The sequence below is a fragment of the Nuphar pumila genome, chromosome 3 (genome assembly GCF_984573655.1).
Source record: "Nuphar pumila chromosome 3, dmNupPumi1.hap1.1, whole genome shotgun sequence".
NCBI lineage: Eukaryota > Viridiplantae > Streptophyta > Magnoliopsida > Nymphaeales > Nymphaeaceae > Nuphar > Nuphar pumila.
Genome location: NC_143251.1, coordinates 52,143,612 through 52,162,269, shown reverse-complemented (window position 1 = coordinate 52,162,269; position 18,658 = coordinate 52,143,612). Strand labels below are relative to the sequence as shown.

Sequence of the window (18,658 nt, the reverse complement as noted above, 5' to 3'; positions counted from 1 at the left end):
TACCAAACAATTTTTTTTCCTCCTCTAGAACCAACCACACACCAAAAACGAAAATGAAGAAGCTCTCCCTCCCCCTTGGTCGACCTCCACACATTAAAAGGCTTGGGGCTTGGGAAAGGGCCAAATGGCCTTCCTAAGCCATGCTAAAAAAACAAGCTTGACTAGCCTATTTTTGGCCATGAGCATAAACAATGGCCAATAACTATTTTTGACTTGGAATAGTCAAAACTGAATTTGAACCAGATCCAAATTGGTCCACCCCAAAGTGGCACCAACTAGGGCTCCACTGAGATGGATCGAGATCCACATCCGGATTGTGCATCAATTTGGATCCTGCACCAAAAACACATTAGAAAATGCAAATGCGAAAAATAAAAACTACTCACGTTCCTCATACACCCTCTAGTACCACAAAAAGATCCTACAGGGCACCAGAACCATGGTTGCCAGTTGAGGAAGCGGGAGCGGGAAGCGATACGAGAAGCGGGAGCGGGAAGCGAGGCACTTTTAAAATTTTAGGAAGCGGGGAAGCGTGGGACCACTTAGGACCGATTCGGGAAGTGTCTCGGAAGCGACCTAGGAAGCGTCTTGGAAGCGACCTAGGAAGCGTCTCGGAAGCAAGGGGAAGCGAAAAAAATAAAAATAAAAAATAAAAAATACAAAAAAATTGGAAAAACAGGGGAAGCGAGGGGAAGCGTGATGGGAAACGCGCTTCCCATTAAAGGGAAGCGCGTCCCCCATTAAAGGGAAACACGTCCCCTATTAAAGGGAAGCGCGCTTCCCAAAAAAGGGGGACGCTTCCCCCCACGCTTCGGAAGCGCGACGTTTCGCGCTTCCAAAGCGTGCTTCGGGAAAGCGGGCTTCCCCTTTTAGGTAGGCGCTTCCGGTAACCCTGACCAAAACTATCCGGATCCGTAGAATCCGGCTCCTAAAAAGAAGATTAAAAATAAAAACATATTTAACGCGATTCCTCACATGCCAAGATAGAATCGAATAATAAAAATACAATCTCTGAGAAAGATGCAAAATATCTCAGATATTGTAGCACGATAATAAAAAATGAGTTTGGGTTGGCAGAGATCTAATTGGACCCTGATAGTCCTGCACAATTGGATCTGCCCTGGATCGCATCCTGGATTGGATCTTGGGAATTGGATTTGGATCCAATTGGTCTTCAAAGCTCAGATCTTCAGGATGCTCTGCATCACATACTCTTGAGAATATCCCTTAGCTACTAGTCTAGTTTTGGAACATTCTAAAGACCCATCACTCTTGGTATTAACTTTGAAAACCCATCTCCATCCTATATATTTCTTTCCTATGGGTAACGAGGTTATCTCTCAAGTTTTAGTTTTTTTAAGAGCACTAAGTTTTAAATTCATATCTTCAACACATTGGAGAAGAGTTTTTGCTTCATTATAATGAGATAGATCATGAAATGAATGTAATGCAATTAAACATGACCTGTATTTTGGTGCTAATGTGTCGTAGGGTACAAATCTATTTGGTGGATTGGAAATACGATTGGATCTCCTAAAAGCGGTTTCCTCTAAGTTTGAATTTTGAGAATATTTTTCTAAAGCATTTAGAGGATTTCTTTGATCACGCTGGGTATAAGTTTGCATAGGTCTATCAACAATATCATAATTTATATGTATTTCTTCTTTCATATTTTCATTACCATTTTCATTGACATTTAGGGGAATATCCCCCTTCATCATTCAAATAATTATCACAAGAGATAAACTTTTCTTATGGTAAAAGATCAAATAAAATGTATATTCAACTTCATTATTGTCTTTGGTTTTCTCAAAACTATTTTCATTTTCTAAAAAGGTTACATCTTTAGAAACATATAGTTTGTTGTTTTGGGGATCAAAACATCTATATCCTTTTTGGTTTTCTCCATAACCAAAGAATACACATTCAATAGCTTTTGGAGACAATTTATCTCTTTTATGAAAAAGCACAAATCCGTTACAACAAAAAATTCTTAATCTATTGAAGTTGGGTGTTCTTTCAAATAATTTTTCATAAGAACATATGTTTTGTAAAGATGATGAGATTATTCTATTTATTAAATAAGTTGATGTTAGAGCAGCTTCGGCCCTAAAAACTTTTTGGAATTTCTTTAGAAATAAGTAGTGTCCTGGTGGTTTCCAAGATGCGTTTATATTTCATTTCGGCTAATCCATTTTGTTGGGGAGTTCTAGGACATGATTTTTTATGACAAATTTCATTTGTTTCTAAATAGTTTTGAAACTCATCCGACAAATATTCACCACCCGAATCAGATATAAGGATAGAGATGCTTGAAAATTGATTTTTGACAATCATATGAAATTTTAAAAGAATAAGAAGACATCATATTTAAAATTAAGTATATCCATACATATCCTGTGAAATCATCAATAAACGTCACATAATATGAGTATCCTTGACATGACGGGAGAAGGTCTCCAAGTATCTAAATGCACTAATTCAAAAGGTCTCTTAGAAATGAAAGTTCTATTTGGAAAGGGAGTGGATTTCATTTTTCCAAAGATACAATCCTTACAAGAAAATTTTTTTGTCATTACAAAATTTTTTTCTAAAAGGAAAAAGATACATCTTAGAGAAACTTGGATGTCCAAGTCTTTTATGCCAAGTTTCAATATTTTTATCTTGAACATAATTACAAAAAGAGTTGGTAGAAATATTTAAATAGTTCATGTAGTAGAGATCTCCCTTTCTATGGCCTTGCCCAATCAGCTTCCCGAACTGGAGATCCTGCACGGAGCAACCCTTAGATGAGAAGGAGATTCCACGTCCATGATCGAAAATTTGAGAAACAGAAAGAAGATTTAGATTTAGTTGTGAAACAATTCTAACATTTAATACAAAAAAGGTTTTAGAAGAATTTAAAGTTTCAATACTTTTAATTTGTAAAGATGTTCCATTGGCAGTTGAAACATAAGAGGTTTTTGAATTAGTGCACAATTCAGATAAAACACTCTCAAGAGTCTTAAATGGTATCTAATATATATATATATATATATATATATATATATATATATAGAGAGAGAGAGAGAGAGAGAGAGAGAGAGAGAGAGAGAGAGAGAGAGAGAGAGAGAGTACCCTCTAGGGGTAAATCTGTCTTTTAACATGTAACTCACATATTCACTTTAATATGTATTTTCTTTTTCTTCTCTTTTTTCTTTTTTTATTATTGAATGAGGGGTCCACATAATAGACGTTGGAGGGGCTCCAATGTCTATATGGGAGCCCCTCTTTGGGTCCCATTTTAGTCTATAAATAAGGGGTGTTTTCTCATTGTATCTAATGCTTTTTTTTGAGTGTTTTCTTCCTCAATAAAAGATAACTTTTTTATGCCTTTGTGCATTTGTGCACTTATTCTCTTTATGTTTCTTGTGAGCTAATCAAGTCATCTTTGGATTTGATATTCTTGAAGATATTTTCACATGGTATCAGAGCTTGGTTTATGAGAAGTGAAAGTGTATACTACATCGTGATCGGTGCATCGAAAATTGTGCCTTCTTTTCTTTCTTTTATTTTGGTGTGGAAGGCTCTTGCAAGATTCTTCCCGATTGATGTGCTTTAAGAAATAGCAAAAAGAAGACCCGTTGTGGTAAATATTCTAATTATAAAGACTCTTTTGTTTCCCATAAAAGCTCCTCAATAGCAAAAAAAGACTCATTTTTTCTTCGGATTCAAACTCAATGGGTCAAACTATCATGTTTGTGTAATGAGATATGCAGAAATATAAAGAGTGCTATAAGCACTTGTAATGTCCTACAATGGACAACCAAAAGAGACAATAGCCAAGTCCAGTAAGGGACAACACATACACAAGCCTTGAGAAAGGCAAAATATAAAAGCCTCTTTATTGATAAAGAGAGAGAGAGCTCTCAAGCAAGTTCCAAATACAAAGGGGTTCACCCCTATTTATACAAAAGGAAATGAGAGGAATGGAGGCCACATGGCCTCAAAAGAAGAGCCCAAAAGGGGGCTCCCATGGAGTCGTTGGGAGCCCCCAACGACTCTATGGTGGCCCCCCTTAAGTGGCTAAAAAGAAACAAAAAACAAAAAACAAAAAATAAAAAAATAAAATAAACTAAATAAAAAAGGAAAAACAAGTACCCCTATCGGGTACCTGTAATGAGATATTGCAGAAATATAAAGAGTGCATACAAGCACTTACAACAATGAATAAAAGAGACAATATCACAAGTCCACAAAGGGACAATACAAGCACAAGCCTTTAAGAAGGCAACAATGTAAAAAGCCTCTTATTGAGAAGAGAGAGAGCTCTCAAGAATAAAAAATATATAAGGGGATCACCCCTATTTATACAAAAGGGAGAGGAGAGAAGGGGAGGCAAAATGCCTCAAAAGGAGAGCCCAAAAGGGGGCTCCCATGGAGTCGTTGGGAGCCCCCAACGGTCACATTTGTGATTGTTGGGGGCTCCAACGACTCTATGGTTGGAGCCCCTTTTGTGATATAAAAAATACAAAAAATAAATGAGAAAAATAAAAAAGAAAAAATACATTTTAACAAAATCTGAAAATAGTTGTTTTCTAAAACAACTAGTGAAATTACAAAAATACCCCTATCGGGTATTGATGTAATATATATATATATAAGATACATTTTAACACCCCCCTCAAACTTTACGGGGAAATGACGGAAAGTTTGCCAAGAAGAAACATGAAGCGAGGAGCCGGAAGAGCTTTAGTGAAGAAGTCCGCCAACTGATATTCTGAAGTGACATAGGGAAGAGCAATAGTTCCTCGCAAGAATTCGTCACGAACATAGTGGCAATCCATTTCGATATGTTTTGTACGCTCATGAAAAGTATGATTGCTCGCAATATAGATGGCACTCTTGTTGTCGCAACATAGCTTTGAGGCTTCGGTAATATCAACTCCCATGTCTTTAAGCAAACTGCGAAGCCATACAAGTTCCATTGTCGTGGTTGCCATAGCCCGGTACTCAGCTTTAGTGGATGATAGTGAAACTTTCTGCTGCTTCTTGCATCGCCAGGCAATCAAAGAGTCTCCTAAAAAAACACAAAAACCAGTAGTTGAGACTCGATCATTGGGGTTATCTCCCCAATCTGCATCAGTATAAGCAAGAAGATTCAAGGAAGAAGAGGAGGACAGAAATAGCCCTTTATTGATGGTATTCCGAATGTAACGGATGATTCGGAGAACGACACTGATATGCACAGTTGTAGGAGCATGCTGAAATTGGCTAACAGAGTGAACCGCATGAGTGATATCTAGTCTGGTGATGGTCAAATAGGTAAGAGACCCAATGAGTTGTCTGTAAGGTGTGGGATATTCCAGAAGAACCCCATCCTCCAACCGTAATTTGACATTAATAACCTCGGGAGTCTCTACTTTCTTATCATCAGAAATCCCAGACTTAGAACATATATCTGCAGCAAGCTTCATCTGTGACAAAATATATCCTCTAGGAGAATATGCAACTTCAATTCCAAGAAAATATCTGAGAAATCCTAAGTCAGACATATCAACATTATTTTTTAACATATTTTTAACATCAATAATACTATTTTGATCATTCCCAGTGATAATCATATCATCAACATAAAGCAACAAAATTACGATACTAGAACCTGCATGTTTAACAAAAAGAGCAGTGTCAGTATAACAAGAGTGAAATCCTAACTTTATCATGATATCACTGAAACGATCATACCAAGCCTTAGGCGCTTGTTTAAGGCCATACAATGCCTTCAAAAGCTGAAGAGTTTGACCTTGCTTAATATTTATTCCGGGTGGCGGGTCCATATAAACTTCTTCACTTAAACTTCCATTTAAAAAAACATTTTTTACGTCAAGTTGATAAATAGGCCATTTTTTGGTTGATGCAACAACTATTAAGGTCCTGACACTGGTCATTCGAGCTACGGGAGCGAATGTTTTTTCGTAATCGATGCCATATTCTTGGGAGTATCCCTTAGCAATTAATCTAGCTTTATATCGTTCTAAAGAGCCATCGCTTTTTGTTTTAACTTTGAAGACCCAGCGATAACCAATAGGTTTTTTGTGTGAGGGTAGATTAACTATTTCCCAAGTATTGGCCTTTTTTAATGCATTAAGTTCAACTTGCATTGCTTCAACCCAATGAGGTAGATTTAGCTTGATTATAGTGTGTTGGTTCAAAATAAGAATGTAGGGTTATCAAACATGCCCGATAGTTGGGAGTTAAGGAATCATAGGATACAAACCTATTTGGGGGTATTGATATTCTAGAAGAATGCCTAACTTGTGGTTCCTCAGTGGATTCAGAAATTTGAGAGTATTTTTCGAGGGCACTAATAGGATTTTCTTGATTTCTTCTTGAGTAAACATTTATATTGGTATCACTATCATGAACATTTATATTTAAATCACTATCATTTGAGGGAGTTATGTCAAGAGGGGATACCTCATGAGAATGATCAATGTTTTCAAGAAAATCTTCTTGTATGTCATCAATAAGATCATATAAGAATATATAGTCAATTTCATTTGTTTCTTCTAGTTTATCAAAACCGTTTTCTTCTTCTAGAAATGTTACATCTTTTGAAATATATAGTTTATCATTCTTAAAATCATAACATCTATACCCTTTTTGATTTTCACCATATCCTAAAAAAACACATTCAATTGCTTTTGGAGATAACTTATCCCTTTTATGTAATAGGACAGAACATTTGCAACAAAAAATACGAAGACGATTGAAATCAGGTGAAAATTTAAAGAGTTTTTCATAGGGAGAAACATTTTTTAACTTAGAAGAGGGCATTCTATTGATTAGATAGGTTGAGGTTAGAACGGCTTCGGCCCAAAACTTCTTAAGAATATTTCTAGAAACAAGTAATGTTCTAGCGGTTTCTATAATGTGCCTATGTTTCCTTTCCGCTAGGCCATTTTGTTGGGGAGTCCTAGGACATGACTTTTGATGGCAAATGCCATTTTGGGTTAAATAGTTTTAGAATTCGTGAGATAAGTACTTGCCACCGGAATCGGACCTTAAAATGGATATGTTACTTTGAAATTGATTTTGAACTTTTTTATGAAAATCTTTAAAGAAAGCAAATACTTCCGATTTATGACTAAGAAAATAAATCCAAACATACCGAGTAAAGTCATCAATAAACGTAACATAATATGAATAACCCCCTTTAGACATAACCGGAGAGGGCCCCCACACATCCGAATGCACCAATTCAAAAGGCCTTGATGAAAGAAAAATTCTAGTTGGAAATGGAGTAGACTTCATTTTTCCAAAAATGCAATCTTTGCAATTAATTTCTTTTTCCTTACAAAATTTGTTTCCAAAAGGAAAGAGATACATTTTAGAATAACTTGGATGACCAAGTCTTTTATGCCAAGTTTCCATGTTTTTTTCTTGGACATAAGAACAAAAAAAGTTTGTAGGGAGATCAAGATGGTCCATATAATAGAGGTCTCCCTTTCTATGGCCTTGCCCAATCCGCTTCCCGAACCGGAGATCCTGCACAAAGCAACCATTAGATGAGAAAGATATTTCACATCCATGGTCGGCAATTTGAGAAACCGAAAATAGGTTTAAATTTAGTTTGGGAACAACTCTTACTTTTGGGACACAAAAATTTTGTGAATCTTTAAAAGAGCCAATTCTTGAAATTTTTAAAAAGGTTCCATCGGCCGTAGAGACACAAGAGTTCTTTGAATTGGTGCAAACATCAATAAGTGCATTTTCATGAGGGGTCATATGAAAAGAAGCTCTGGAGTCAAGGATCCAAGAATACGTACCGGGTGAAGATGATGAAGCAATAGCCGCACCCGATGTGGAGGAAGAAACCTTTAGCATTTGTTGGAGAGCCATAGATATTTGTCCAAGAGTTTCTTTGATGTTATTGTTCTTGCCTTCATCTTCTTTGGTGGTGGTTTCCTCAAGAGAAGCCACTTTAGGCTTGAAGGTTCCAATAAGCTTTGGACAAGTGGGTCTAATGTGACCCGACTCATTGCAATAATGGCAAACAATCATTTTTCTTCCTCCATTGTAGTTTCCTTGTTTCCCAAAATGAGGAGACTTATAGGTTATAACATTATTACCCGGTTTTGATACGGTAAGGACTTCATCGACATGCTTACTCATGCCAAGCCTTGTCTCCTCTTGAGTGATTTTGGCAATAGCATCCTCAATAGGAGGAAAAATAGATCTATGGAGAAGTGAAGATCTCACTTGCTCAAATTCGAGACGTAGCCCGAAAAGAAATTGAAACAATCGCTCTTGTTCCATTTGTTTTTGCCTTAAATCAATATCTTCCATAGAAACCCATTTTGGCTCCAAGAGAGCCAATTCATCCCATAGTGGGTTTAAAGCACTATAATAGTCTTGAATGCTAGAATCACCTTGCTTGGTGGTTCTAATCTTTTCTTGCAAGAAATATGCCCTTGCAAGATCCTTTTGGGTATACATACCCTTTATAAAGGACCAAGCCTCATTGGCTCTACGAAATTTAGCTATATTAGCACATACCTTAAGCTCCACATTGTTCATAAACCACGCAAGGATTTTTGCGTGATTGCTTTCCCAATCTTCCACTTCCTTTTGATGACTTTCAATGGCCTTGAGGCGAGCATCTCCTTCAAGATCCTTTTCTTGACCTTCTTCCATCTTTGTGAGCATAAGCTTTGGTTCTGGAACGGTACCCATGACAAAACCCCAAAGCTTCTTTCCTTTGAGATTATTTTCCATTGCCGATGCCCACATCATATAATTCTTCCATTGAGCTTGAAAGATAGGTCAATCTTTGTCTCCATGATGTTGCCAAGAAGTGAGAAGATATCCACTAAATATGAAATACACGAACCACACTTTTCCTTCAAGAATCGAGTGGCTCTGATACCATGTAATGAGATATTGCGGAAATATAAAGAGTGCATACAAGCACTTACAACAATGAATAAAAGAGACAATATCACAAGTCCACAAAGGGACAATACAAGCACAAGCCTTTAAGAAGGCAACAATGTAAAAAGCCTCTTATTGAGAAGAGAGAGAGCTCTCAAGAATAAAAAATATACAAGGGGATCACCCCTATTTATACAAAAGGGAGAGGAGAGAAGGGGAGGCAAAATGCCTCAAAAGGAGAGCCCAAAAGGGGGCTCCCATGGAGTCGTTGGGAGCCCCCAACGGTCACATTTGTGACCGTTGGGGCTCCAACGACTCTATGGTTGGAGCCCCTTTTGTGATATAAAAAATACAAAAAATAAATGAGAAAAATAAAAAAAGAAAAAATACATTTTAACAAAATCTGAAAATAGTTGTTTTCTAAAACAACTAGTGAAATTACAAAAATACCCCTATCGGGTATTGATGTAATATATATATATATATAAGATACATTTTAACAGTACCGTGTGAAATGACCGTAATACCTAAGGGGTATTATGGTACATTAGAAGAAATACATACACACACATATATATATATATATATATATATATATATGTATCGATACATATATTTTAACAGTTTGGGCCAGTAATATGGAAGCTCACATAAAGGGAAAAGGGCTTTGGAGATAGATCAAAGGTACGATTCCGAAATCCGAGCAAAAAATTACTATAGTTGAAAAAGGAGAAATAAAAGTCCTTGATGGAGAAGAAAGAGTAAACGCTTTTGAAGAATATAAAAAAAAAATGAAGAATGGGAGATGAGAAACTACAAAATCCTTTCATGGATTTTTTCTTCGGTTAAGACTAGAATCAATGCCAACATTTTGAAGTTTAAAAAGGCGTCTCAAGTTTATGAATATTTTGAGAGGATGTATACCTCGGGAGACTTATCTCATAAATATTACCTACGAAAAAAGGCATTGACCCTTTAACAAGGCGAAATGACCATTAGAGAATATTTCACCGAATTATCATCTATTTGGGATGAGCTTGCTATTTTTGAACCAAAATGGAGTGGAGAAGCTATTGAGCTACGATACAAACAATTAGAAGAAGATCGATTTTTAATTTATTGAATGGGCTTAGACCCAAATTCGAGTAAATAAGATCTTTTTTATCTTCTTTCACCTTTCTACCTCTTAAAGATGTTCTTACTAAGCTAAGTGGAGAAGAAACTCGCATTGGAATAGGTAAAACCAATCAAAGTGTTTTAGCTATGCCTTCAACTAAAGATGAGAATGAAGGAGCTTATGCTGTCTCTAGGTCGAGAAACGATTTAAAAACATATAAGCCTCCTCATTTCAACAAGTTTCAAAATCAAAATCGAGTAGTAAGGGAAGGAGGCCAAAATCCGGGGCATATTAAGCCGGTTTGTCTAAAGTGGAAGAAGAAGGTGGCTATGTCTACCACGTTCTAACCACACAAGGAAGAGAATCCATTTACTTCCATTCCATCTACTTTCAACAATGGTGCATTATCATTAAGTTAAGTCTTTGGAGGCTCTTCAACCTCTCGTCAAAGGATCCATTTCCGGTGCCGCCGTATCATCCTCTTCTCCTCCCGGTAAGATTCTTTGGCTTTTAGATTCGGGTGTCTCCTTTCATATGACTCAATATTTTTGTACTTTCCGAATATAAAAAAATTGTTTTACCATCTTTTATTTCAATCGCAAATGACGCTTCTCTCGAAATCAAAGGAGTTGAAAACTTTGAAAAACAAAATTTCTTTATTCTCAAAGTTAGATTTATACCAAAATTAAATTTAAATTTGTTTTCGGTCTCTCAACTCTCGTATCATGGATGCGATGTTAAGTTCTCATCAAATAAATGTTGGGTATAGGATCGCCGGTTTGGGAAGTTGATTGTGAAAGACTCTAGAAAAGGAGATCTCTACTGCACGGAGTTTCTACAAATTCTAAAACATTCATTTTGTAATATTGCCCAACATAAAGATATAAATGTTTGACATAAAAGACTTGGGCATCCTAATGTTATTAAGCTTTCTTATTTACATTTTGTTAAAGATCTTTGTAAAAATGACTTCACTTGTAATGATTGTATTCTTGAAAAAATGAGAATCTTGCCTTTTGAACAAAGATTTATGTTTACAACCAAACCATTTGAACTTGTGCATTCGAATGTATGGGGATCATCACCCGTTATATCTAAAGGAGGGTTTGCATATTATATTGTTTTTGTTGATGATTATTCTAGATATTGTTGGATATATTTCCTTAAACATAAACATGGGGTTTTTGCATCATTCGAGGCATATCACATGATGATTAAAAATCAATTTAATGATAATTTAAAGATTCTTAGGACCGACTTCAGAGGTGAATATCTTTCAAATGAATTTAAAAATTATCTTGAAAACTATAAAATTGTTCATCAAAAATCTTATCCCCAAATACCTCAACAAAATGGAAGAAAACATAGGCATATTATTGAAACCACTAGAACTTTGCTTATTTCTCAAAACATTCTGAAAAGATTTTGGGTCGAGGCGACTCTTGCATCCGTTTATCTTATAAATCGTCTTCCCTCAAAAAATTTAAATAAAATCTCACCTTTTGAAATTCTATATAAAAAAAAACCCGACTACAATATGTTGAAAGTCTTTGGATGCAAATGTTTTGTTCTTATTGGATAAAAATGATTAACTCTCACAATGAGCTATTCCTTGTGCATTTCTTAGATATTCCGAAACTCAAAAAGGTTTTAGATGCTATGATAATAAAAATGATAAATTATATGTTTATAGGAATGTAACCTTTTTGGAAAATTTTAGTAGTTTTGAAGAATGTGAACCTCATAAAGAAAACGTGGATTATTTTTTTTTGTTTGAGTTGTTATCTAGAAATGATGATGTTTATAGTGATGATGAACTTGTATATAATGATCTTAGTGATAATGAAAGTATAGAAGAAAATAACTTCTTTCATCAATCTATTGATCACCCTATCACCTATACACATAGAGATATAAACACTTTTAGAAGTGCAATTGAAAAATATAGTGAATCTAGTGAGCTACAAATGATCTAAATCCTCGAAGAACCAAAAGAGCTAGAAGAATTCCTTCTAGGTTTATATTATATGAATCCTTTTCACCTAAATATAGATCATGCCTTAGTGCCATCCAATCATACGTGGAACCTACAAACTTTGAATAAGCCAAGAAAATTGTCGAATGGAGGAAAGCTATAGATAATGAACTTAGAGCTCTTAGAAAAGCTAAAACTTGAGAATTTCAAGATCTTAATGGAAAGAAGACTATAGGGTGTAGATTAGTTTTCAAGGTCAAGATCAAGAATGATGGGACTCTTGAAAGGTATAAAGCTGTATAATTGCCAAAGGGTATAGTCAAGAATATGAAATAGACTACGATGAACTTTTGCCCCTGTTGCACGTATGGTTACTGTTAGGTGTCTTATTACTATTGCTTCAATTAAAAAATGAAACATATATCAAATGAATGTCAAAAATGTCTTTCTGAATGGTGATATACATGGATGTTCTTTCAGGAATGAAAGTTTCTAAAGGTGAAGTTCTTCGCCTATGAAAAGCTCGTTATGGTTTGAAACAAGCTCCCAAGGCTTGGTACGATCTGTTTAATAATTTAATGATAGAAAACGGATTTATTTCATGTTTTACTGACAACCTTGTTTGTCAAGAAATCCAATGCAGGAATTGTGATTTTATTATTATATGTTGATTATATGTTAATTAAAGGTGATGATACTAAAGGGATTAAGAGTATAAAGTCTATACTAAAAGATAAATTTGAAATGTCAGACTTGGGATTTCTGACATATTTTTTAGGCATTGAAGTTGCCTACTCTCATAGGGGTTATTTCTTATTTCAAACTAAACTTGCATTTGAGATTATTGACAGGTCAGGAATTACAAATGATAAAGTTTGTGAAACTGAACAAAGTTAAAAATCAATCCCACTCTTTATAGGCAACTTGTTAGGTCTTAGATGTATATTAGCATCACTGGACTCGATATTTCACACAAGGTTTTAAAACCCGTGACTCAGAATTCGACTCGTTCTTTATTGACTCGTGACTCGGCGGGTCAACTCGATGACTCGGACCGGGTTTTGTTAACTTTTGATTTTAAAAGAAAAACAATATATAATTTGTCTGAAACCATGTTTTTGAGTAAACATAGTCTCCAAATGTCTATAAGAATATAAAAACAACTGCAAAGAGCTATAGAGGTTTGCTTGAATAATTGAATTTGATATCTATACAAGCACTTTGACTAATTCATGACTTGAATTAGAGGTTTTGGTCACCATGAGTTCAGTCTGCTACTACCTAAGGTTCCTAAAATGGCCAATCATATATGCTAGCTTGTTTCAAAAGTTTTAATTCCCTCTCTAACAAATCCATAAATGTAAAACAGGGATATATGTGCATATTGAAAGTTTACAGAATGCCCAATATTAACATAAATAAGCAATTTTCTCATGTATAAAACTATGTAGGAAATGTATTAATGGCACAACTATAAAAAGACTACTAATATTTGAATATGTACAATGCTTGTTCACGTAACAAATGGATGATGAAACCTAAATGTGACTTCCCATAGGCATCCAAAACTCAAAAAACTGTAATTTGAAACTCAAAAAACAAATTTCAAACATCACAAAACTCGCTCGAGTCGGGCCGAGTCAAGCCGAGTCAAGCCCGAGTTTTGGCAAACCGAGTTTGCCTTGCCGGGTTGACTCGCTGGAGGGGCGAGCCGAGTCAACGAGTTGACTCGGCGAGTTTTAAAACACTGATTTCACATGCTGTTCATGTTGCAAGTCAATTCCAACATGCGCCTACATCAGTTCATATGAGTGCAATTTTTCGAATTATCATATATATAAAGGGATCTTTGAATAATAAAGTATTTCTATCTTCATCTTCTGAGTTAAATTTAATTGCTTATATTGACTCTGATTGGGGAGGTGATCCAAATAACCGTCACTCCACCATTGATTTTCGCGTGTTTTTAGGGAAATAATTAATTTTTTAGATATGCAATAAGCAACAAAAGGTGTCTCTGTCATCTATTGAAGCTGAATACCGAGCCATGACAACTATAACCATGAAGATTGTTTGGATTCGCCAGCTATTGGAGGACATGGGGGTTCATGTTGAAGGGCCCACGAAGCTGTATTGTGATAAAAAGATTGTAATCTATATTGCAAAAAATCACACCTTTCATGAGCACACGAAGCATGTCGAGATGGACTGCCATTATGTTAGAGAACAATATTTGAAGAAAGTTATAGATCTTCCTTATGTAACATTAGAATATCAATTGGCTGACTTTTTTACTAAGACACTCTATTCTATTAGATTCAATTTTCTCCTTGGCAAACTTTCGGTCATTACATCGTAAGTTTGAGGGGGGTGTTAAATTGTATCTAATATATATATATATATATATATATATATATTCTTTGTAATACCCTCTAAGGGTAAATCTGTCTTTCACATGTAACTCGCATATTCATTTGAATATGTATTTTTTTTTCTTTTTTTTTTCCTTTTTTATTATTGAATGAGGGGTGCACATAATATACGTTGGAGGGGCTCCAACGGTCATAAATATGACCGTTGGAGGGGCTCTAACATCTATATGGGAGCCCCTCCTTTGGTCCCATTTTAGTCTATAAATAAGGGGTGTTTCCCTATTGTATGTAATGCTTTTTGGCGTGTTTTCTCTCTCAATAAAAGATAACTTTTTTTTATGTTTGTGCACCTATTCTTTTTATGTTTCTTGTGAGCTAATCAAGTCATCTTTGGACTTGATATTCTTGAAGATATTTTCACAAAAATGTCATATTAAAAGAATCCCCCGAATTAAGGATCCAAGAAGACATACCTGGAGGAGAGGAAGAGGCAATGGTGGCACTCGATGTAGATGGAGATTTGAGTAGAATTTGAAGTGCCTCCGATAATTGAGCTAGTGAAAAAGAATCATTTTCTTTGTTTGGTTCTTCCTTCATTAGTGTAGTTTATTCGACGGAAGCAACTTTGTTCTTAGGGGTTTCATATAACTTGGAACAATTAGGCCTTATATGTCTCGGTTCATGGCAATGACGTCAAATGACTTTCCTATAGTTTTTATTATAGTCATTTTTTCTCACAAAGTGGGGAGACTTATAAGTTTTAACATGACTGTCGTTGTTGGATACAACTAATACTTCATCTCCTTTCTTTATTATGCCAAGATGAGTTTCCTCTTGGCATATTTCGGCAACGCCATCCTTTAAGGAAAATGCTTAGATCTATGAAGGAGAAAAAATCTAACTTGTTCATATTAGGGCCTAAGCTCGTGTAAAAATGAAAAAAAATGTTCTTTTTTCATTTGCTCTCTTCTAAGTTCAACATCTTCACTAACAACTCATTTGGGTTCAAGAAGAGATAATTCGTCCTATAAGGGATTAAGTGTGATAAAATAATCACGGACACTTATGTTCCCTTGCTTAATGGTAAAACTTTTTTTTGAAGAAAAAATTGTCTCGCAAAGTCTTTTTGAGTATACATACCTTTCATAAAAAACCATGCCTCGTTTGCTTTGCGGAATTTGGCTATGTTGGCACATATCTTTAGCTCCACATTGTTAATAAACCATGCAAGAATTTTTGCATGTTTACTTTCCCAATCCTCTATCTTAGATTGGTGGTGATCTTCAATGGCTTCAGTGCGAGCATTTCTCTCTAGAGTTTTTTCTTGTCTTTCTTCCATTTTGGTAAGTTTGAGTTGTGGTTTTGGAATGGAGCTCATCACGTATCTCCAAAGCTTTTTGCCCTTAAGGTTGTTCTCCATGGCGGATGCTCGCATCATATAGTTGGTGCCATGTAACTTGAAGGAAAGATCAATCTTATGCTCATTCTCTGTAGAGACTGAGAAAGAGGATGAACAAAAAGTATGGAAGAGATTCCTGAATCACAAACTATCAAAAGATAGCTTTAACAAAATCAAGAGCACCTTGCTCTGATACCATGTAACGAAGTATGCAAAAATATAACCCAAGAATACAAAAGCATTAATAAAGTCCAATAATGAACAAGCACGATGGCACAAGAGGAATTATGAGTAAGAAGTTTACAATGAGACAATACAAAAAGTCTTAAAAAGGCAACATAAGTAATTAAAGAATAATATCTTTATTGAAGAAGGCTTGATAGGAAAGGATATGAATGCTTTGAACCTCACCGACGACATGACTTTGGATAGAAATTATTGGAGGAGAAGGATTCATGTGGAAGACCCAGAATGATTTTCTTATTTGGTTTATATCGCCGACCCCAATTATTTTGGGATGAAGGCGTAGTAGTAGTAGTAGTAGTAGTTGTTGTTGTTATTGTATTGAAGAAGGCTTGAGAACACTTGAGAAATACAAGGGGAGAGGTCCCCTATTTATACACAAAAGAGGAGGGAGTGAGAGACCATTGGGGGCTCCCACATAGGGTCACTGGGAGCCCCCAACGGTCATATTTAATTACAATGGGGGTCCCAACGACTCTATGGTGGGACCCCCATTGTAATTCAAAAAAATAAAAGAAAATAAAAAATAAAAAGTTACATTTAATTAAAATAAGAAAAGTCTAACCTAATAAAATAGTTGTTTTTAGAAACAACTATGTGACAAGACTAGAATACCCTTATCGGGTATTCTAGACAAGACATGTACACATATATATATATATATATATTAATATATATATGTAAGTACATATATTTTAACAGTTTTCCTATATATATCAACTTTTTCTATCTGACACTTTCGTCATTAACATTAACCAAATGATAATAGGTTAACATCTTTTATTGAAGCATAAGCTTAAGGTGTTAGTGCATTCAGTAATAAAATCTTACATGGTAGAACTGTTTCAGTGTTTGAAGTACCTGTATGCTGGAAGCTTGCTTCATAAGATTCATTATCTATAATCTTTTTTATGGTGTGCAGGACATTCTTGTTGGTTTACTGCGTTTACGCAAATGTGGTCGGAATACAACATGCCCTGAACTCATGGGAAGATGCTCTATCGTTCGTGAACTTCATGTCTATGGAACAGCAGTTCCAGTACACGGGCGTGATGCTGATAAATTGCAACATCAGGTGAACTCTTAAACTCTTAAGTGCACTGTGATACTTTAAACAATTCAATCGAAGATGAGATCCATATCTGTTCTAAAGTTCTGCACAATTTCAATGGAAACTTTGATGGCCTGATGCTTTTCTTTGGTGATTATATGTACAAACTACAAAGTCTTACGTACCTGCCTAAGGTATAAAACGATCTTTCTGTCCTCTTTTAACAACTCATATTTGTCATCTTTGGTCTTTTTTGAACAAATCAGCATTGAGGGCATTTCAGTCACTTTGTTTCACTAAACAAATGTCAACTGAGTGATTTTAGGACCAAGTGTGTCTAAAGTCATAAACGTTAAAAAATAGGGGGCTGAATGTAATAGCTGAAGTGCTAGGCTGCTTTTCGTGATACTGATAAATTAAGTAGACTTTTGGAAATTACTCAAACATTTTTATCTGGTGAGCAATGCTGTCAGAATCGTATCGGACCCTGAATTGATTTTCAAAACGATTCAGGGAATCGGTTGATTCAGATTCTAAACCTCATCAAGCTGAATCGGTCAATTTTTAACCAGCAGATGACACATCTGTGAAATAATAAAATAATGTAAAAAATAAACTCTTTTTAAAAATATTTAGAAAGATAAGCTGAATTAGCTTGTTTTGTATTGATTGTGGGCTGATACGATATGAATCTGCGGATTCAGTTCAATTCACAATGATACTGACGACAATGCTGGTGAGTAGGGCTGGTAAACGAGCTGAACGAACCAAACAGAGCATGTTCGGGCTTGGCTCATTTACTAGTGGATTGAGCTCGTGGCTTGGCTTGTGTTCATGTTTAACCAAGCCGAGCTCAAGCTTGGCTCGTCCAGAATGAGACAAGCCGAACACGAGCTGTCTCGTGTAAAAACATTCCATGTTATTTATACATAGTATATACATTTTTATATATTATACTTGAAAATCTGTCACATGGGTGTGGGTGCGGGGGTGCGGCAAATATATATATATATATATATATATATATATATATATATATATATATATATATATATATATATAGTTCAAAAGTTGAACATAAATGACCCTGGGTGCGGTCAATGCACCCAGGGTCAGCTGTCTCATCTCTCTGAGGGCTTTGCTCGTTGGGGGTAGGTGTAAAACCCACAATTTTACAAAAAAAAAAGATCGGACCCGGACCTGAACCGGAACCGAGTCCTGGGGGTTTTCCCTTTAAAAAGCATTTTTAACGCCTGTGCAGCCGCGAGCCTTCATTCCCCCCCCCCCCCTCTGCTGATTCGGGAAACCCCTTTGGGGTTTCCCGATTTGCATCCTCTCGTGCCCTTTAAATCACGCAAGGGTGAGGAGGAAGCCCTCACCCCTGCGCTCCTCCTCCTCTCCTTCTTGATTGTGCACTCTCTCTCGCTCCCGACGTGCGACCGAACCCCGGTGCCGCCGACGATGTTGACTCTCTCTTAGGTACACATCTCCTTCTTCTCCCCTTCTCTTATTCTTCTTTTCTTATTCGTCTCCTTCTGTTTGACGACGATGCCGGCTCTTTCTCAGGTACACATCTCCTTCTTCTCCC

The 18,658-nt window shown here is 35.9% G+C and overlaps 1 protein-coding gene across 1 annotated transcript in view; it reads left to right on the top strand.

The window, feature by feature from the left end:
• The window catches only part of ELO3 (radical SAM domain-containing protein / GCN5-related N-acetyltransferase (GNAT) family protein), a 41,080-nt gene that overhangs the window by 15,894 nt on the left and 6,528 nt on the right, over positions 1–18,658 (top strand). The window contains exon 8 of the mRNA XM_089999507.1: positions 16,942–17,094. Coding sequence (XP_089855633.1) covers positions 16,942–17,094 — 153 coding nt within the window. The remainder of the gene's footprint in view (positions 1–16,941; positions 17,095–18,658) is intronic.